The sequence below is a fragment of the Strix uralensis genome, chromosome 13 (genome assembly GCF_047716275.1).
Source record: "Strix uralensis isolate ZFMK-TIS-50842 chromosome 13, bStrUra1, whole genome shotgun sequence".
NCBI lineage: Eukaryota > Metazoa > Chordata > Aves > Strigiformes > Strigidae > Strix > Strix uralensis.
This window is the reverse complement of record NC_133984.1, coordinates 12293298-12311554: the sequence shown is the minus strand read 5'-3', so window position 1 is coordinate 12311554 and position 18257 is coordinate 12293298. Positions and strand designations below refer to the sequence as shown.

At 53.6% G+C, this 18257-nt stretch overlaps 2 protein-coding genes across 5 annotated transcripts; both read right to left on the bottom strand.

The window, feature by feature from the left end:
* Positions 1–477: 477 nt before the first annotated feature.
* On the bottom strand, positions 478–8861 carry GPR119 (G protein-coupled receptor 119). 2 transcript variants are annotated; one of them, XM_074882328.1, is made up of 2 exons: positions 4796–8861; positions 478–4450 (listed from the first exon to the last, which is right to left on the bottom strand). In XM_074882328.1, exon 2 carries the CDS (start codon positions 3931–3933, stop codon positions 2959–2961), a length of 975 nt encoding a protein of 324 aa, XP_074738429.1. In that variant the 5' UTR covers positions 3934–4450; positions 4796–8861; the 3' UTR covers positions 478–2958. The 2 variants fall into 2 exon arrangements, with proteins under 2 accessions (XP_074738429.1, XP_074738430.1); XM_074882329.1 differs by having other exon boundaries at positions 478–4949; positions 5739–8861.
* A 74-nt stretch (positions 8862–8935) lies between these two features.
* Positions 8936–18108, bottom strand: SLC25A14 (solute carrier family 25 member 14). 3 transcript variants are annotated; one of them, XM_074882331.1, is made up of 9 exons: positions 17984–18108; positions 17766–17913; positions 16636–16730; positions 14972–15057; positions 14104–14199; positions 11911–12035; positions 10684–10819; positions 10206–10286; positions 8936–9409 (listed from the first exon to the last, which is right to left on the bottom strand). In XM_074882331.1, the coding sequence occupies exons 1-9, from the start codon at positions 18045–18047 to the stop codon at positions 9368–9370; spliced, it is 873 nt and encodes a 290-aa protein (XP_074738432.1). In that variant the 5' UTR covers positions 18048–18108; the 3' UTR covers positions 8936–9367. The 3 variants fall into 3 exon arrangements, 2 of the variants coding, with proteins under 2 accessions (XP_074738432.1, XP_074738433.1); XR_012630664.1 differs by lacking the exons at positions 8936–9409; positions 10206–10286 and adding an exon at positions 11136–11341 and having other exon boundaries at positions 10688–10819; XM_074882332.1 differs by lacking the exons at positions 8936–9409; positions 10206–10286 and having other exon boundaries at positions 10685–11341.
* Positions 18109–18257: the final 149 nt, after the last annotated feature.

The following is an 18257-nucleotide window of genomic DNA, read 5'->3' as shown; positions in this document are numbered from 1 at the left end:
CACGCCGGGACGGTGGCGGACACCGGCAGTGCTGAGGGACGCCCGGTTCCCGCCGGTCTGTCCCTGCGAGGGCGGGCGGCCGGACCGGGCCTCTCCGCCGCGCCCGTGGTGGAGGAGTTGGGGCCAGCCCTGCAGCCATTCCCCCAGTCCCTGGCAGTGTCGTTCTTTCCCCCACCATGTCCGCCCTCTGCGGCTCCCAGCGCTCCCGGGGCACTACCGGCCCCATCCCTGGGGAGCTGCGGCCGGTTTCCTCTGCCCTTGCTCCGGGCACAGCGCTGCGGCCCCGGGCGCACAGGGAGGAGCGGGCCCTGGCTGCCTGCCGGTGGCCACAGCAGGGCGAGGGGCCTGCCAACGGCGCTGCGCTGCCCGGTTTCACCGGCCTCAGGTGGGCAGCCCCGGCCCTGGCTACCAGCCCCAGTGCAGCTGTAGCCCCGACCTCCCCCAGGTCACTAGACGTGGAGAACAGGCTGGCAGAAACGCAGTTTATTCAGCTGAAAGACAGCAAGCAGGGGAAGCGCTCTTCATCTTGCCCTCTTTTTTCCTTAGGGCAGGATTAATCTGTCCCTCCTCACCCCGTGGCCTCAGAATCGCCCACCCTTGTCCAGCCGTGCTCCTGCAGCCTCCCCAGAGCACCTGGGCGATGCACAGGGCTGGGGACCAGCAGAGTCACTGCGTGGCTGGAGCAGCAGTGGTGGGGCAGGAGGACAGATGCTCTCTGGGACAAGGGATGAAAGCAGGCACTGTCTCACAGGGAACGGCTGCTGGTCTGTGCTATCCCAGCAGGATCTGGAGGTGTCTTTCAGGAATGGAGCCCCAACTACTCCAGCCTGCGAGCACACCTTCCAGCCCAAGGCTCGGAGAGAGGAGACACAGGTCAGCGCCAGAGTGCAGATGTTTGGCAAGGGATCCTCCACTGCAGGGAGATGCTCTGTTTCCAGCTGCACTGTGCCCTCCACCCACACAAGAGCTTGGTAGAAGTGTCTTTTCTTCCATCCAAGTGCCTCTGTGGCACCAAGGAGGCTGCCTGAGCTGCAATCCCCACTGTGAATGGGGACACTGTGGTTGCTACAGGCCTGCACAGCCAGGGCTTCTAGTCCCATTGCTCGCACTGATCCAGATCTGCAGTCTCCTCTGGTTCTGTGCCTGAGCACAAATGCTGCCGATGGCTGGACCCATTCTGGGGCCGTGGGCAGCGGGACTGTGGGCAGCAGGGCCGCAGCAGTGGCAGCAGTCAGCAAGCTTGGGAAGCAGCAAGAGGCCCACGTGCAAAGTATCTCCGTTCACACCGGGTACCCACCCACAACGCTCGCTGCAGGAAGCATGTTGGAGGGAGGCAGAGGACAGCTTCAGCATTATCAGAGGCTCAGCGAGGATGGGTCGACTTTGCAAAGCAACAGCCGGCACAGCTCAGGCTTCACCAAGAATAGGCAGCAAACATATCATATAGACAGACGATGTGTTGATCCCCAGAACTGAATCAGATCGGATCCACCTACTAGATCCACCTACGAGGCATCAGTCCACCCACAGAGCCAGGACTGCTCTACAGAGGCTTTCTCTCAGGCTCATTCCATGTTGTACAGCTAGGAACAGCATCTGCTGCATGATATTTGGTCTCAGACCTTTCCCAGACAGAGGTGAATGCCACAGATGGCCTGTTGGTTTAGGTTTCTTTAAAAGCACTTTTATTTTTGCCTCTTACTCTAGGATGGGGAAGGCCTCAGGACCAAGGCAGGTTCTGGATGCATAGTGGATATGGCCTTGAGCCTTCATGTCTTCCACCTCTGTCATTTGCCCCCACCAGTAACAACTGCTATTTTATGCATAGCACCCTCATTTTCAGATTAGGGTACGTTTTTAGCTAAGAAACCTTTTCTAAGGGAAATTTTCTTGCCATGTGGATTAAATGGACATGATTTTATGAGAAGCAGTTAAGTATCATCATAGCCTCTGGCAGGATCAGCAGTCTGGCCACAGCTGCAGTGTGGCAGGGACCCTTGCAGTCCCAAATCCAGCCCTACAGCCTCGGTGGGGCAAAGCAGCCCTCCCGCATGGGGCTTTCCCTGGCTCCAAGGCAGCCGTTCCTCCCGCTCCTTTGCCACAGCTCAGAGTTTGGCCAGTTACTCATTAACTCACTTTACAGCCCAAGCCAAACAGTGACAGCACAGCCCCTGCTGCCCTGCACCTCTGCCAGGTGTGCAGTGCCTGGGGCTGCTCCGTGCTCACCGTGCCAGCTCCCGTGCAGATACAGCTGCTGCTGAGGAACAGCAGGAGCCCTCTCTGTATCTCTGGTGCCGCAGCCGAGACCCCAGACCCATACCCCTCACCTCTGCCGTGGGTGGGCACAACCCAGAGCAGAGGCAACAGGTTTGGGGGATGGCCCAGGCTGCAGCTGTAGGATGGTGAATTCGGTTTAGGAAAGGCAGCGACTGGGAGTAATTGTGGTCCAGAACAGATTTCGGACATGCACACACCTCCCAGCCTCTGCTACCTGGGCCAAGAGCCAAAGACAACTGAGCCACCGCTGTGCGAGCAGCCCTGGCCCGGGCGCCCAGGGCTCGTCACCCAGAGAGCTGGCAGTGCAGGCAGAGGGGAGGGCAGGTGGATCCCAGGTCTGGGCAGGGGGAGTCAGGCAGCGATGGGTGAAGGATCTTAGCCTGTGGAGTGAGTGCCGAGGGCTTGGTCCCAGAAGACACAAGGCTGCTCTTGCTGAGGCTCTGCAGGCGAAATCTAAGGTGCGCCATGCACCTGCAATCTGGGGTGCCTAGGGCTGGCACAAAACAGGCTGTGCTGTGGCTCTGTGGGCAGGCTGGAATTTGGCCATGTTGATGTCTGGGAATTAACATCCAGATTGGTCTCACCCTGTCTGTGATCTCCTCCACAGCTGGTGAGCCCCAAGTTCATGGTCACGATGCAGGAGATGAGCTGGAAAGCTGGTGACAGCCGCTCCTTACCGTGTCAGTCCTGGAGCCGCAGGCAGGACACAGTGGGGAGAGACTTGGTGCCTCTGCCAGGGAAACGGCAGCCCAGGTGAAGGAGGACTCTCCTCTTCACACCTGCGGTCAGCTGGGAGAGCTGCAGCCGCACGTCCTTCTGCCAGTAGGAGTAAAGCAGGGGGTTCAGGAGGGAGTTGCACAGTCCCAGCAGCCAGAGGTAGTTCTCAATGACTTTGTATGGGAAGCAGTCAGTACAGACAGTTTGCACGATGCTGGCGATGAAGAACGGCAACCAGGACAATGTGAAACACCCGATGAGCACGGCGACGGTGCGCATGGCCTTCATGTCACTGGTGGTGTGGGATGGGGGGCAGCCCCCCGCCAGCCCGGCGTGCTCCACTTCCTGGATATGCTGCACGTGCACAGAGGCAATTTTCAGCATGTCACAGTAGAGATAAATGAAGAGAAAGAGCGCTGGGAAGAAGCCGACACAGAAGACAGTGAGCATGTAGGTGGGGTGGAAGACCCCAAAGAAGGAGCACTTCCCATGCGTGGAGACCTTCTGAAAGCAGGGGGTGAGGACTGGCAGGAAGCCGATGATGGCAGCAACCAGCCAGAGCCCCACCAAGCGCACCGCGACCCGCAGGCCTGTCACCAGCTGGAAATAGTGGAAAGGCTTCCTGATTGCCAGGTGTCTGTCACACGCAACCAGAATCAGGGATAGGATAGAGGCAGCAGAAGAGGTCGTCACGAAAGCCATTCTCAGGATGCAGAAGGTCTGGGGAGGATCAAACGGCTCGGAAAACTCATCCATGACCAGACCCACGACCGTGAACCCAACCATGGTGTCCGCAATGGCAAGATTAAGGACAAAATAGAGCCCCTTGGAGCCGCTCTTTTGGATGAGGCGAAGGAGAGCGATGGCCACCAGCGCATTGGCAGTGATGATGAGCGAGGCCAGCACAGCGAGGATGACTCCCAGGGCTGAGCTAGCCATGGCTGTCCCCTGTGGGGCACAGCTCAAGGAGGGCACGTCTCCAACACGATTCTACAGCATCTCTCACCTGGGGCTTCTTGGCACGTACAGCTCAGCAGCCAGGCAGCAGCAAGTGCAGCCCCTTGCTCTTCGGGTGGTGCAGCGAAAGCCCTGGGTGCAGTGGCGTCTCTCGGGCTGGGAAGCAGAGCTCTGCCGAGCAGCTGCCTGCCAGAAGGGACTGGTGCACTCACAGCACCTGCTGTGCCCACAGAGGTCCCTCCCCTCCAGCCACGTTTCCAGACAACCCTGGAGCAGGGCGGTGAGCAGTGAGCACCTGGGCAGGAAGTTGCCACGATGGCACACGGGGTGGTGGACGTCCCTCAGCCAAGCACCAAGGACCTGAGCAGAGCCAGCGTCCTGCTTCCACACGGGTGCTGGTAACAGGGAACAAGCAAAGGGAGTTCCCAACGCCCAGCCCCACTGGTACATGCTCGTGGGGCTCCTGCGGGGTCACTGCCAGGCCCAGGGCAGCCTCTTCCTGCAGGGACCAAGGGAACAACTGTGATCCCTTGTCAGAGCAGCAGCCATAAAGGCGACCTGGTTATAATGGGGAAAAGTACTGACAAAGAGATGTCTGCTAAAATACAGATGGAGAAAATGTCTGCCAGCCTGGGAACCCAGCACATCCTTGGCAGGCACAGGTGCAGACTGCAACGCCCTGGATAAGCGCAGCTTGGAGCCCAGGGCATCCTCAATAAGCTCAAAACAAAGAAACTGCCATAACCTACAAAGGGGCCTCCTAAGCAAGCAGAGGTCAGCAACAGCTGGGAGCTGGTGTCCTCTGCCCACTTATAGATCAACATAAAAGTCGCTGGCTACCTACCCAAAACAAGCCTCTCTCTCTCTCTCCAGGACCTCCCCCTGCAAGAACTTCTCTGCACAATCCCTCAGACCCGCCGGGGATGTGTGGCTGACTCCAGGCTCCGTGACGTGCATCTCCAAAAAGAGACTTCATCCGTTACCGATTGACCTCACTCCTGGAAGCAGTTTAATGAACTGTACCATAATAGTTTGAATGAAATATACATACTTGCTACTAATACTAAAAAAAAGAAAAAAAAGTATATATACACACACTTGCTTTACTAATCATAGGTGTATTTAACTTACTAATAGTAACTTGTAACAAAGAAATTTACAGAAACAAAGCCTCTGCATCCTTGTGTATTACAGAATCCTACGAACCCACTGTTACATTCTTCACGCTCCCGCAGGGTGGGTAACCCTCACAGGCTGTGACCACAACTGCTCCATCCCTTTAAACAAAGTGCCACAAGCCACCTCTCCTGCCTTGTGAGCCGGAAAAATCTGAGCTGCCAGGAAACAGGGCAGGTTCAAGCCTTCCTCTGTCAAACAGTAACCTGAGAAGCGCAGGCAGATGGGGAGAGGCTGAGAGCAGGGCCCAGGGCAGGACATGGCCAAGGGGCAAGACATGGGCACTGCCGTGGGGAGGAAGGATACAGCAGAAGTAAGAATTGTGGCCACTACGGAAGGAGCTATGGAGCGGGGAAGCCCCTTGGGAAACACCCTGGGTCTGCACCACAGGTGGCCACAGGAAGGGCTCCGGTGGCCTTACACCTCCTCCTATTTTGTTTGCCCAGGGAGACATTTGGGGAGCCTTAGCCCTGACAGGGGAGAGGGTCCAAACGCCACAGCATGAGATCAAGGTGGAGGGAAGGTTAGACAGAGAGACAAGTGGCAGGACAGCTGGGGAGAAAGCACAAAACCAAAGTTGAGCCAGTGCCTCCCCATGAGCACATGCTTACCCCGTCCCACGCGTAGCGCTGCGGTAGCTCACTGTGACAGGGCAGTCCTGCCCTGCAGGGGCTCCTCCATCCCACCTCACCAGGACAGAACAGGTATTTTCACAGGACCATCACTCAGCAGCAGCAATGTCCAAGTTGTGAGACCTCAGCTGCTTCAGCACCCATCACTGGCAACGACTCCTCCTTCCTGCTGTATCACTTCATATTTCTCTTTCACCATGCCCCTCTGCAGCTCAGCACCTCCCACTTTCCCAGTTACAACCCTGAACATTTCAAATCATGATCTTTACTGGATCCAAACAGGCATTTTCTTTTTATCCTGCACCAGTCTAGCTGCTTAGATGGCTTTCATAAAGGACTTAATCAAAAGCCTTTTGGAAAACCAGACAGACTAGATTAACTCCAGCATCCTGGTCCATACACTTGCCGACTCCTTCCGAAACCTCCCAGCAGATATGAAATCTGGATTCCTCCTCTTCCTCATCCGTCAGCCATTGGCCCTTCCAGCACACCACAGTCATTTATGTCTCAAGTCTCATTAGAGTTTCTACCAGCGTGGCAAAGACATCGTGGTCACTGGCTTGTAGTTCTCTGAAAACAAACCTTCTTTCAAACCCCGTCCACACTTCTGACACTTCCCTAATGTGAGAACTTTAAATGAGAGGCTACAAGGAACAGCTTTGGCCTTTTCATCCTCAGGTCCCCTGACAATCTGGGGTGCAGGCCCAGCCCACTGCTCATGTTCACTGAACATCCTGTCCTACCACTTCCTCTGTCAACGTTTCAGCTTGAGACCTACCCCGAAGCCTCCCCATCAGAAGTCTGCAACGGAGAAAGCCCTCTGAGCTCTTCCAAGCAAAACCAGACAATCTTCAGCTTGTCTACTACAGTCTTCACTTTCTGAGAGGTCCTTTCATTCCTTGATTGCCCACCAGCCCCAAAGACTCTCCGGAAGGCTTCTCCCTCCTATCTGACAGAGGACATGCCCTCAGATTTGGGGTTTTACCTTGGTAAGTGGATGCCTGTGGTCCCTCTTCTGGCTTTGACCAGGTTTACTGCCATTTTTATATTTAATGTATAGGGGACCTCGCATCTTTCTACTTTCCACATTTGGGTAGGACTTTTGACTGTTTTCCAGGGTGCCTTGAATACCACCTCCATGTCAGCATTAAACCACCTGGACCTTTCTGTGGGTGCATGGGGATGGTCCCTTCCAGTGCCCATCTTTGATGGGATATATATTTACCCTATATACTGCAGACTCCAACACTCACGCCTACACCGTCTTCACAGTGCTTGCAATCATTTTTCAGCCACCGAGGTAGCAAGATGTTAATGGCTTCAGGGCAAGAACACGGCCCACCCCACTGACTGCAGGGCAGCACTGGCTGCAGCAGCCCAGGTACTGTTGCCTCCTGGGGTGGTAGAAGGATTTGCATCAACACGTGACAGATGTAACTAAGTGCACAGACTGTCCAGCTACAATCTCACATGTTACTTGGCATAGCACAGAAAAGGTTAGAAACATGTAAGCTTGAGCATGTAAGACAAACAGATGTTTAGGAAGCGCTTCTAGGAAGGACATCCTGAGGCAATGAACCTCCTTAGAAAATGCCGGATCTCCAAAAGCACTACCCCCTCACACAAGTGGTTACAATGCCATTTACGGGTTGAGATTTTTGTTTCTAAAACACCTAGCAAAATACTACCCTACCAACGAAGCGACTCGGCTCCTCCCAGTCCCCTGCAAAGGCAAGATGCTTTCGGAATGAAGGGCTTTACGACCACCTTCAGGAAACACCAGGTATGGTGCCGAGGTGTGCTCAGAGCCAGCGTCACCTCACCGTCACATCCGCCGAGACTGCCACCGCTGTACATTTACCTGCAGTTACTATTGACAAAGTGAGGCAGAGTCACATGTGGTGACATTTATGACAGCCAGTGCAATCAAAGCTCAGATAAGGGATGTCTCCAGGGGCTGGGGACAGGCAAGTGGAAGGACTATCCCCAAAGTCACCCAGGGGAGGAAGAGTGGAAAGAAGAGCCTCCTGCCAGCACCTTACAGCTGAGAAATGCAAACAGCAAAGTGGCCCTGGGGACACTCTTTGGGCATTGCTGAGTTGCTCCTCGTAGCAGCCTGAAGAACACCGGCAGGATAGCAACTGAAAATACCAAGGACCTATCACAGGATCAGTCCAAAAATTAACAGCTGCACAGGAGAAACGGCACCAGAACTAAAGTTACAAAAAAGCTGAAGAAAGCCAAAAGAATGTAATGAACTGCCGTTAAAATACATCTCTCAAATAGACTCTTATTCATCACCACGTAAGTATTTATTCACTTTGTAATCTTTAGAAATCCTCTTCAAGAGTAAAGCCAGGTGAGGCATATGAACCTTGTCTACTTTCAATCCACTGCTCCCCTGGTAGCCTGTAAGTAGTTTAACTCTGAAAATGATCCCCCCACCCTACTGAGCTGTGGCCCCATAGTAATACTTCTCTTCAAGTTCAAGAGCTTATTGGAGTCACCTTCCTTATGCACACCACTGGTACAAGGCAGCTATGCCTTTGAAAAACCACATCAAACAATTCTCTCTCAGTTGTCCGGGCTGGATTTGGCTGAACATCCCTTGTGCAATTTGCACAGAGAGACTCTCAGTTTACAGCACTCCCAGATGGGAAGTGCTGCTGTGTGTCACAAGGGACCTTCATCCAAACTAAAGCCACCCCACAAAGAGGAAAGGAAGTAGGAACATAAGAGCCATTTGCTTTCGTAACCATACACATTTAAAACAGAAGAGGATGACCAAAATATCTTGCTTGATGTTCTGCTTAGCAATGTTAGAGCCACCATTTTAAAGTAGCAGGACATCTGAGTTCAGCTTTAAATTACATTACCTTGCTGTAAAAAATTATATAAGCAAAAATAAGCAGTAAGGTGAAGAGACTGAGGTTTTGCAAACTGAGCTAAGAGTGCAACACCATAATTTTCTGACACTAACAATTAAACTTTGTTTTAGAAACACTTCTACTGTAATGAATCCTAAAGATTGCTTTCATGTGTATATATATATATATGAGAAAAAAACTCTATATATAGTGTGATGAAAAAATAGCTTCTGTTCTCTCCAAGGGCAGACACACCATCTGCTCTGGTATATACCTACAGTAAATCTGCACAAACACAAACTCAAGCCATCCAGTCAATAAATAATTTAATGAGGTTACAGTTCTGCAAGAAAACATGACAGCACCCCTTCCCAGCCTCACCCCGCAGGCATGGCACAAAAACACACACGAGCCAAACAACAAACCACAGCTGCACCAAAAGGCCACTGGAATGCACAGATCTTCACAGAAGATATTGCTTCAGGCCCAGACACTTCTACACTGTTAATACTTGCCTCCATGTGAAAAAACATGCAGCCTCTGCCATCAGCCTCCCAGTTACACTTCAGCCAGATCATGCTTCAGGGACCATGTGTTTGGGGGGGGGGGGGGGGGGGCGGGGAGAGAGGCCAGACCCACATGTACCAAAACTTCATGGGGATGGTGAAATGAAGAGGAAGGCTGCAGCAAAGCTCTCTGCTGCAAGTCTTGAAGATGACTCTCATGAAATGAAGCCAGCTGTCAGAATGGAAGTCGCTTCAATTGCTCATATGTGATAAAAAACTGAAGGAAACGTCAAGGAATTGGGCCAAACACATAAGGCAGCTGTCCCGGGCCTCCCGACATGACTGACCCACGCCTGGCAAGGCAAGGAAGGTAGAGCATCAGCACAGTACAGCTGAAGGCCAGTGTGGGGAAGCCCTTCTTCCAGGCAGCACAAACTGATTGGCACAGGTAGAAGAGAGAGCTGTGGAGCAAGGGCTGCCAGGAGAGGGAAGAGACTGACCCAGAAGCAAACCGGCCCAGGCTTGCCTAGAACACTGAGAAAGGGAGGTGGCTCTAACCCCAGACTGGGACTTCCCTAAAATAAATTATGCACACAATTTCAGAGGGCAAGAAGGATCTAGTACAGCAAAACAGCAGTGCTGGTTCTGCAGAGCAGGTCAGCCCCCATGTGAGAGCAGCAGAACGTCCCCCAGGCTTCCTGCTCAAAACAGGAGCCGATCCAGGAAGTGCAGCACCTCCAGGAGCTCAGGCCGAAGGGAAAGTCTCACATCAAGCACGTGAGAGCACTCACTCGACAGGGAACCACCCGTGCTGCTGCACTGGAAGTCCCTGCACTGGCCACCTATGGAGCTGTTAGAAGCAGCAGACATAACCAGTGGCATTTTTTGGCACTTGAACCAGCAGCAGCCACATCACAGCTTATGTCTAAGCAGGAGAAGGAGTCCACTTTGGGCTGCCACAGGAAGACAAGGAGGTGCCCCCATCAAGGTGTCTGCTCTGCACTTCCCTTTACAGCTTGGTTTTCCCCTGGCTGTCCACAGCCATGACCTCCCAGCAGCACACTGAAGGATACAATGATGTTCCAGGGACCGAGCCGAAGCCAGTTGGGCCAGAAACCTTTATAGAGTGCAAAGAAGCCCTCGCTCTTCCATGTCTGGGAGGAGAGGAGAGACAGATCAGCTATGAGACACACCAGGGCCATGCTCTGCCCATCTCCCTAACATCACGTGTGATATAACGGACCTTTACAGCTGCTGCAGTAAGCAGACAGACCAGTGGAGATGCAGTTGTGTGAAGTGTCACTTGCAGTAAAAGAACCTAATCAAACTGTATCACTGACAAAGTTTTGTCCCCAAAGGTTGGGAGGATGCTCAAGCTGATGGTGACCTCAGGAAGGTGACTCCAGGCCCTTCTCTGGTTTGTCTGAAACACTCACCAACAAGCACGTTCTGTTGCTGTAGAATCAAACTGCTCACACCAGTAGCGTGTGGTGCTAGAATCTGGCCAGCCTCCCAAAGACAGGAATGTGCCCACCTCTCTCACCTCCTTACCTTCACCAGGCCATCCAGGGTGCCCTTATAGAGCTCCGTGCTGCCCACTATTGCCCGCTGGTTCATCATCCGTGTCCGCACCACATCCACAGGGTTGGAGGCAATGGCCCCGGCCAGCCCACATGTAAAACTGGAACTACATACACACCAAAACAGGAGGGGAACAGCTCTGAACACGGCCATTCCGGCTCAGACAGGCCTTTGCATAAGCACAAGACAGTATCTTTCACTGGATTTTTTGAAAGGCAATAAACATCAGCTGCACTACCTGTTCCCACCCAGAAAACAGGCAGAGGCAGGAACCGCACCACCTCAGGACCCCAGAGAGCTAGGGGAAGGGAAATGCTCGGCTTTGTCTAATCAAGACCTTTGTCAGAGCCCGTTGCTGGGTCTCCACAGGGGCAGCCTGCAGTCCAGCAAGTGTCTCTGGGTGCTGTCACAGTGACACAGACCTGAAGGCAGCCTCTTGGAAGCGCACATCCTTCTCACCAGAGCAAACATTTCTTCAGGGCAGGGAAGGAGGGAGGAAGACCAAAGGCAGCAAGAGGGAGCATGCAGCTGCTAGTCTCCTCCCTCCGCGTATGGTCTAGTGCTTGTCACCTTCAGCCCACAGCAGGTAAACCCAACAGAAGCAATGCAGCACCTCCAGCTAAAGTGTCTGCCAGAAGAACAGGAAAATGTAGGTGAAAAAGACTTTGGGAAGTCTCTAACCCACGCCCTGCTCAGAGCAGGCTGACTTCAAAACTTGGTCAGATTGCTCAGGGTCTTTTCAGCTTTGCAAGTGTCTGTTCACCTCACAAAGCTCTTACAGCAACAGCTGCAAGCTGACAGTGCCTGTACTGATGAGGACCTAGGAGGGGAGCAGCTCTTTCAACTAACTGCCACAGGTAGTCACACAGCCGGAACTCCTGCCTCATTCATATCAGGGCACAGACATGGATCAACAGCATTTCTGGTCATCAGCAAGCTGACATCAAGCTGACATTTCATGCCACCAAAAGATTTCTGCCAGGCTCCTTCTCCAGGGAGGTCTCTCTGGATATACTTGCTGGCCATTCTGAGCTGCTCCAGTCAACACAGCAGATCCCTCAGAAGTACCAAGCCTGTTCTCTGCAGCTCCAGAGCACTTGCTCTATAAACACGTCTCATCCCAAATCCCACCTTGCTCCTCTGCTTCACACACCCCTGTCAAGCATGGAGAGTGCAGCGGCTGCAGCAAATACTCACACGAAATGGGCAAAGATGGTGTCACCCATCAGGCCTGACAGAATTAAGTGCTTCTTGGTGATGTCGTAGACTGGCAGTTCCACCCCGACCACGATGGCAGCTCTCTGAGCTGTTGGGACCACACCCTGCAGAGCACAAATATCAGTCACAAGCACAAGCTGCGGCCTGGGGACTGCAGCTAGTGTAAGATCTCCTCCCATCTTCCTCTCGAGGGCCTTTTGCTGACAATCCTCCTTGCCTTATCTTGCAGCTGTATCTCTTCAGGTAGAGCTCACTGTCTCCCAGCTGTACTCCAAAGCTAAGGAGGATTCCTCCACCCTGGCAAGGTTACTCCAGCTACATGAACTACACACTGCTTCTCTCCTCCCAGCCACTAGCACACAGGAATCCACTCATCTTCCCCCACTGAACTGTACCCACCAATTTCAATACCAGAGAAGATTCTTCACCACAAGAGCAGCAGCTGTTTAAGGAGCCAGATGGGGTTTTAGGTCCTCCTAGCTACACAACAGCAGAGAGGGTCTGCTTTGTTAAGGTTTTTGACTTAGGAGATTTTCATGTATTAAAAGAGTTGCTCCTAGTAGGACATCGATCTGGGAACTAGCAAGACAATTACTGGAACAACTGTGAGCTTAGGTAAGAGGAACCAGGAACATTCTGTCTGAGAAATAGCCCACCAAGCCCCTCATCAGGAACCAGATAAAACTATGTGCAAAATTTATTGGTTTGCAGAACAAGGAGAACACAGCAGCAATGTGGAGCTGGGCCATTTCACAGGAACTGTAACACCATCCAAGTAATTCAGATAGACCCACAGTGTCATGAGAGAGCTCCCTGGTCACCAGGACTGGGACTGACCCTCCAGTGTGGCCAAATTATGAGCCAGCCCATCAGAACAGTCAGCTTTCTCACCACACAAAACCAAAACAACTGTAAAAAGTAAAAGTACTTTTCAAGTTTATGGCTCCTGCTGTCTCCATCCCGCTGTGCTAATGAAGCACCTGACAGGCTCCTCCTGGGTTCCTGCCTAACCCAGTTCTGGCACAGCCAGCTCAAACATCCCCACATGATAAAAGCCAGAACTGGTGAGCATGAACATCTTTGCCTCAATGTCAGGGAAGACTGGAGGGAGGAGACAGTGGCTGTCCCAGATCAGAGAGCAGCGAGACTAGCTCTATCACTGGAATCTACCTCAAGATTGACCTGCCTCTGCACCATGTCCTGTCTCCAGCACACATCAGCAACACTGAGGGTTTAATTTCTTTTCTAGTCTCTCTTCCCCTCATGTGTCTTTGTCTAGAGAGCAGAAATAATCTCAAAGTAAATATGCTGTCAACAGTGGCAGTTGATTGACTCCTCATCCTCTTCCCACACAGGACACTGCAACAGCTTTCTTTCAAAGCGTTGGGATTCTGTAGTTCCCAATGACTCCTGACCTCACGACTCAGCAGACTGCTGGATAACTGAGCATGTGGAAGACTTGGAAGGAAAAAGAGAGGTTCTCTAACAAAAGCCAAAGAATCACTGCTAAAATCCAAACAGTAAGGCTTGAGCAGTGGTAACTCTCATCTGTTTTCAAGCCCAAGAGCCTTACATCACCAGCTTCCCCAAAAGCCACCACTCTGTCCTACTCTTTGCATGCTCAGAGGGCAAGTTTCAAGGGGTCTAAGACTGGGTAGGTAGGGATACAGAGCACATTCGTCCCTTTGGAACTTCAGAAAGTTACTGTAGGCCATTAGTGTCTCTCGAGTTACTTGAAAGAATTCACCTTCCTCCACGTGAGGAGGTGCTCAGCCCTCACACTCAGGTAGGTAAACTGCCCTGCTCACTGCGTGCAGGGTCACCTCCAGTTGAGTCCAAGATATGCCAGGCTGAGCATCCTTCTTAAGGCAGACCACAGAGAGGATCCAGCCCCAAATGCTGGTCTGTTCAAGGGACACTCACATATCTGAAACCTGATGCACACCAGCTTCAGCCCTGGAAACCAGGTCTGCCTGGCCCAGTGCTGATGCTGCCACAGCACAGACCCGATCTCCAGCACAGACGTGCTTCTGTCTGTGCAGTAACCAGAAGCAGAACTTTGCTACCACCCTTGGTTCACAGTTCTCTTCCAGAGCTGCACCTGGGTGTAGCAAACAAGTTGAGGAAGCTGTTAGTTCTATTAATGGAGGGGTTCCAGCAGCTGATGCTCACCCTCCAGAGGCCTCGGGTACCCTCCTGCTGGTAGATGTCGATGAAACTGCCAATCATGCCACCCTGGAATAAACTGCCTTGAGCTTGCATTCGAATCTGAAAGAAACGTGAGAGTCAGTGGGACAACATCAGCGTCTGCCCGGGAGGGCAGATACCAGCTCAGTGACCTCCTGGTAGAAAGAACAACAGAGCAGCTCAGAGCAGACACCACTATCCACACACCCTCTCCCTGCAAACCGTGCAGCAAATGATGACAGCAGGCAAGAAGCAGGGATAGCAACAGGGTGGAAGCACAGTGCAAAACTCAGACAAGACAAAGAAAGTGACAGGCAAGGTCTTCCCGCTCTGAAAGCGGTCTGCGGAGGTTGATCTGCACAGGGAGAAGCGTAGACAAGTTCTCCAGGCTCTCTTTGCTCGGAGCAGAGCTACCCTCACCCCAATAATCCCACATCAGGGAATGGAGGGGACCAGACAGTCCCCCCTGGACTCTGGTCACTCCACCTAGGTCGGACTTTGCGGCAGCGGCAGCAAAGCGCAGCGCAGGGACCAAAGGGAAAGGAGCTGAGAAGTCTGATGAATAGCTGGCTACCACCCCACTCACCTTACCCAGTTAAGATAACACAGCCTCCACCCCTTGCCATAACAGATTTCATGATCTTTAGGAGCTGCATTTTAAAAAATCTGTTTATTGCTCTGGGCTTCTGTTCCCATTCATAAAAAACCCAAATTAGCAGAACTGCTGTCAGCAGCAGCTCAGATAGCACCTCACTGCAGCTGGCAGAGATGCATCTTCACTGGAAAGCAGCAGCCAAAAGCATGTCAAACCACAGTTGGGCAGGAGCTGCCTCTGGCCAGGTACACTTCTTACCTTCAGCACATCTGTTGGATTGGCAATTGCAGAGGAGATCACCCCTGAAACCACTCCGCAGATTACATTGATTAGCAACGTTTCATCTGCAACCAAGAAAAGAAAGTCAGATTCTAAAGATCTAAAGAGAAGGTGCACAGATGGTACCGAACAAGCAAGAAGCTCTGGGAAGAGCAGAGAAGCTCAGTTCGTAAATCACATGGTGAAGTTGCACGAGCAGAGGCTGGCCAGCTACCATCAGCTCATGGCAGATCTGTCCCCACACCTGCCAGAGACAGAAAGCAGCAGCCGAAACGCTCAGCCACACGCTCTCATAGAGAAGCGGATCTTACTGATGAGTCTAGCTGATCAGACAAGGAAACGACTGTGATACATGAAAATTTTGAACAATTATCTGAGATTTCAGTGTCTCATGATGCATTTCTTATGATGGAGACAAGCCAAAACAGAGGAAGACAGAGAGGGACAACCCAACACTTCTCAAGGCAACCTGATAGCAACCAATTTTGATCTGGAGCCCCAGCTGGCCACGCTCAGAATACGCAGCCACCTTGAGAAAAGAGAGAATAGGCGACCCAGGCAGAGAAAGTTAGATGCAATTAGTTCCAGGGAGTGGGCGGAATAATCCAAGACTTCCAGGCCCAGTATTAGGGTGATGGTTATGTTGGGAAAACGCACAGCCCTTTGCTGGTACTGACCACAGCACTTCCCAGAGGAGACCAGGCCACTGGCTGCCCCAGGCCTGTAGGGAGACAAACATTCAGACAACAGTACTCACAACTGGAAATGCTGCAACAGCAAGCGAGGAGAGACGTGCGGCCCAGCGTACACACACAGAGCCATGCATGGGGACAGGTGTTACTGGAGAACAGAGCAGTCCCTGGAAAGAAGCTCTAGCACGCTGCGCTTCCCAGTCCTCTTGCTGGCCTGCTGACCAGCCTCAGCCGCCCACCTCACCTTCCCAGATCAGAATGGCATTACAATATTCACTTGTGTCACACCAGGGTTTAAAACCACACGTGCAGTGAACACGTACCAGACTTCTGCTGCTCCATCTCTAAGCAGGAGCCGCAGAGGCCCTCATTACCAGAGGTGCACAGGTCAAGAGCATTCGCAGCATTCCATCTCTGCAGCTGGAGCCAAAGCTAAAGAGCCGGACAGTACAATTTCACAGAACCATAAAATCTATGAAATTGTGATTTCTATCTAGACGTGCTGCGTTCACGCACAAGGACACGAGAGACTCGCTACTGGAGCTTTCAATCCATGTACCACATCTGATGTACAGATGGGACGTGATGTCTTCGCCGAGACTAATCAGAAAGGAAAGATGAGCCTGGGGCAACGATACCTTTTTTTTTTTTTTTGGCTCCGACATTGCAAAACAGAGATAAAGGCTGGGGAAAGGAAAGACCTGGCTGAAGGGGGAGGGGTCTGGTCAAGCACAGTGAGATTTACATCTGTACTGAAACCTATCCTTGCTATCACTGTACAAACAAAACCACGGCGTGAAGTAACAAGAACTCTGTTTCTGTGGGAATCTATAGCTGGGAAGGACAGAGAAAGGAATGAGCAAAACTGCACAGCACGGAGAGCACGAGATTTCACACTACACCTCTGGCAAGACGAGAGGTGCCTGTACTGACACATTTACTGACACTGACCTTCCAGGCGATCTACAAACAGCCGCTTCAAACTCTGGTAAATGCCAATCTTTATGGTGCCATATGATGCCTGCCTCAGCAACGCAGGGGCAATCCTGAGTGGGGGAACAAATGAAACCGTTGAACCCTGCCAGTGTGGTGGTCCTCCTCGCAGGCCCAGCACAAGCCACTCCCCACCAACCCCTAAACTGCAAAGGGCACAGCTTGGGCCTGGCATGCCCCTGCCATGGCTCAGACACTGCCAAGAAGTGCAGCTCTGCCAGGCACCCAGGATTAACTACCCCAGGTGCCTGAGAAGCACCTTGGATTGTCCCCATGAACCCTCCAGTGTGGGAGTCTGGCACCCACGTAGCTCTGGGTCTTGCCACGCAAGTCAGAGAATCACAGAATGGTTTGGGGTGAAAGGAACCTTAAAGATCACCTAGTTCCAACCCCCCCCGCCACGGGCAGGGACACCTTCCACCAGACCAGGTTGCTCAAAGCCCCGTCCAACCTGGCCTTGAACACTGCCAGGGAGGGGGCAGCCACAGCTTCTCTGGGCAACCTGTGCCAGTGTCTCAGCACCCTCACAGGGAAGAATTTCTTCCTTATATCTAATCTGAATCTACCCTCTTTCACAGAATCATCTAGGTTGGAAAAGACCTTGAAGATCACCTAGTCCAACCATTTGGTGTAAAACCGTTACCCCTCGTCCTATCCCTACCCCCCCTGATCAAGAGTCCCTCCCCACCTTTCCTGTAGCCCCTTTAAGCACTGGGAGGCCCCGGAGCCTTCTCTTCTCCAGGCTGAACACCCCCAACTCTCTCAGCCTGTCCTCACAGGGGAGGTGCTCCAGCCCCCTGAGCATCTTTGTGGCCTCCTCCGGCCCCGCTCGAGCAGGTCCGTGTCCTTCTGATGTTGGGGGCCCCAGGGGCGGACACAGCACTGCACGGGGGGTCTCACAACAGCCTACCAGTCCTCACTCCCCCACCTCGGGAAAAACGGGAGTCGCCAGGCTGCTCAGCAGCGCCGCTGCCCCGGCCCCGTGCTCTCCCTGCGGGGCTCCGGCCCGGCGGGGATCCCGGGGCTCGCCGCGGCGCGGTTAGGGGGGTTAGGGGGGCGCGGGGGGGCCCGTCCCGCCCGGCGCTTACCCCGAGTAGAGGGCGCGGCCGCCCTCCTCGCGGCAGATGCGGAAGAGGGCGTGGAACATGCCGCGGTACCGGACCTCGCGGAACCGCGCATCGGCGCTCTGGCCCTGCACCTGCAGGCGCGTCTTGGTGAGGTCCACGGGGAAGGTGCCTGCGGGGAGAGCGGCCGTCAGCGCCCCGCCGGGCCCGCCCCGTCCCGCCCCGTCCCCCCGCCGCCTCACCGAACTCGGCCACGATGGAGGCGAGCCCGCCGTACACGAAGGGTTTCCAGTTCAGCGCGGACATGGCATGGCGGAGCGGGGCCGGCGGCGCACCGGGCCGGACACCTGCCTCGCCGCCGAGCGCCGACCCGGAACCGGAAGCGCGGGGCGGGGCGATGGGCGCCCCCTGCCGGCGCCTCCCCCCGGCGGAGCGCAGCGGGGCCGCTCGCCGCCATCCCGGGGGGCGACGGCACCGGGGCCGGGCGCTGCGCCCCGCGCTTGGGGACAGCGCGAA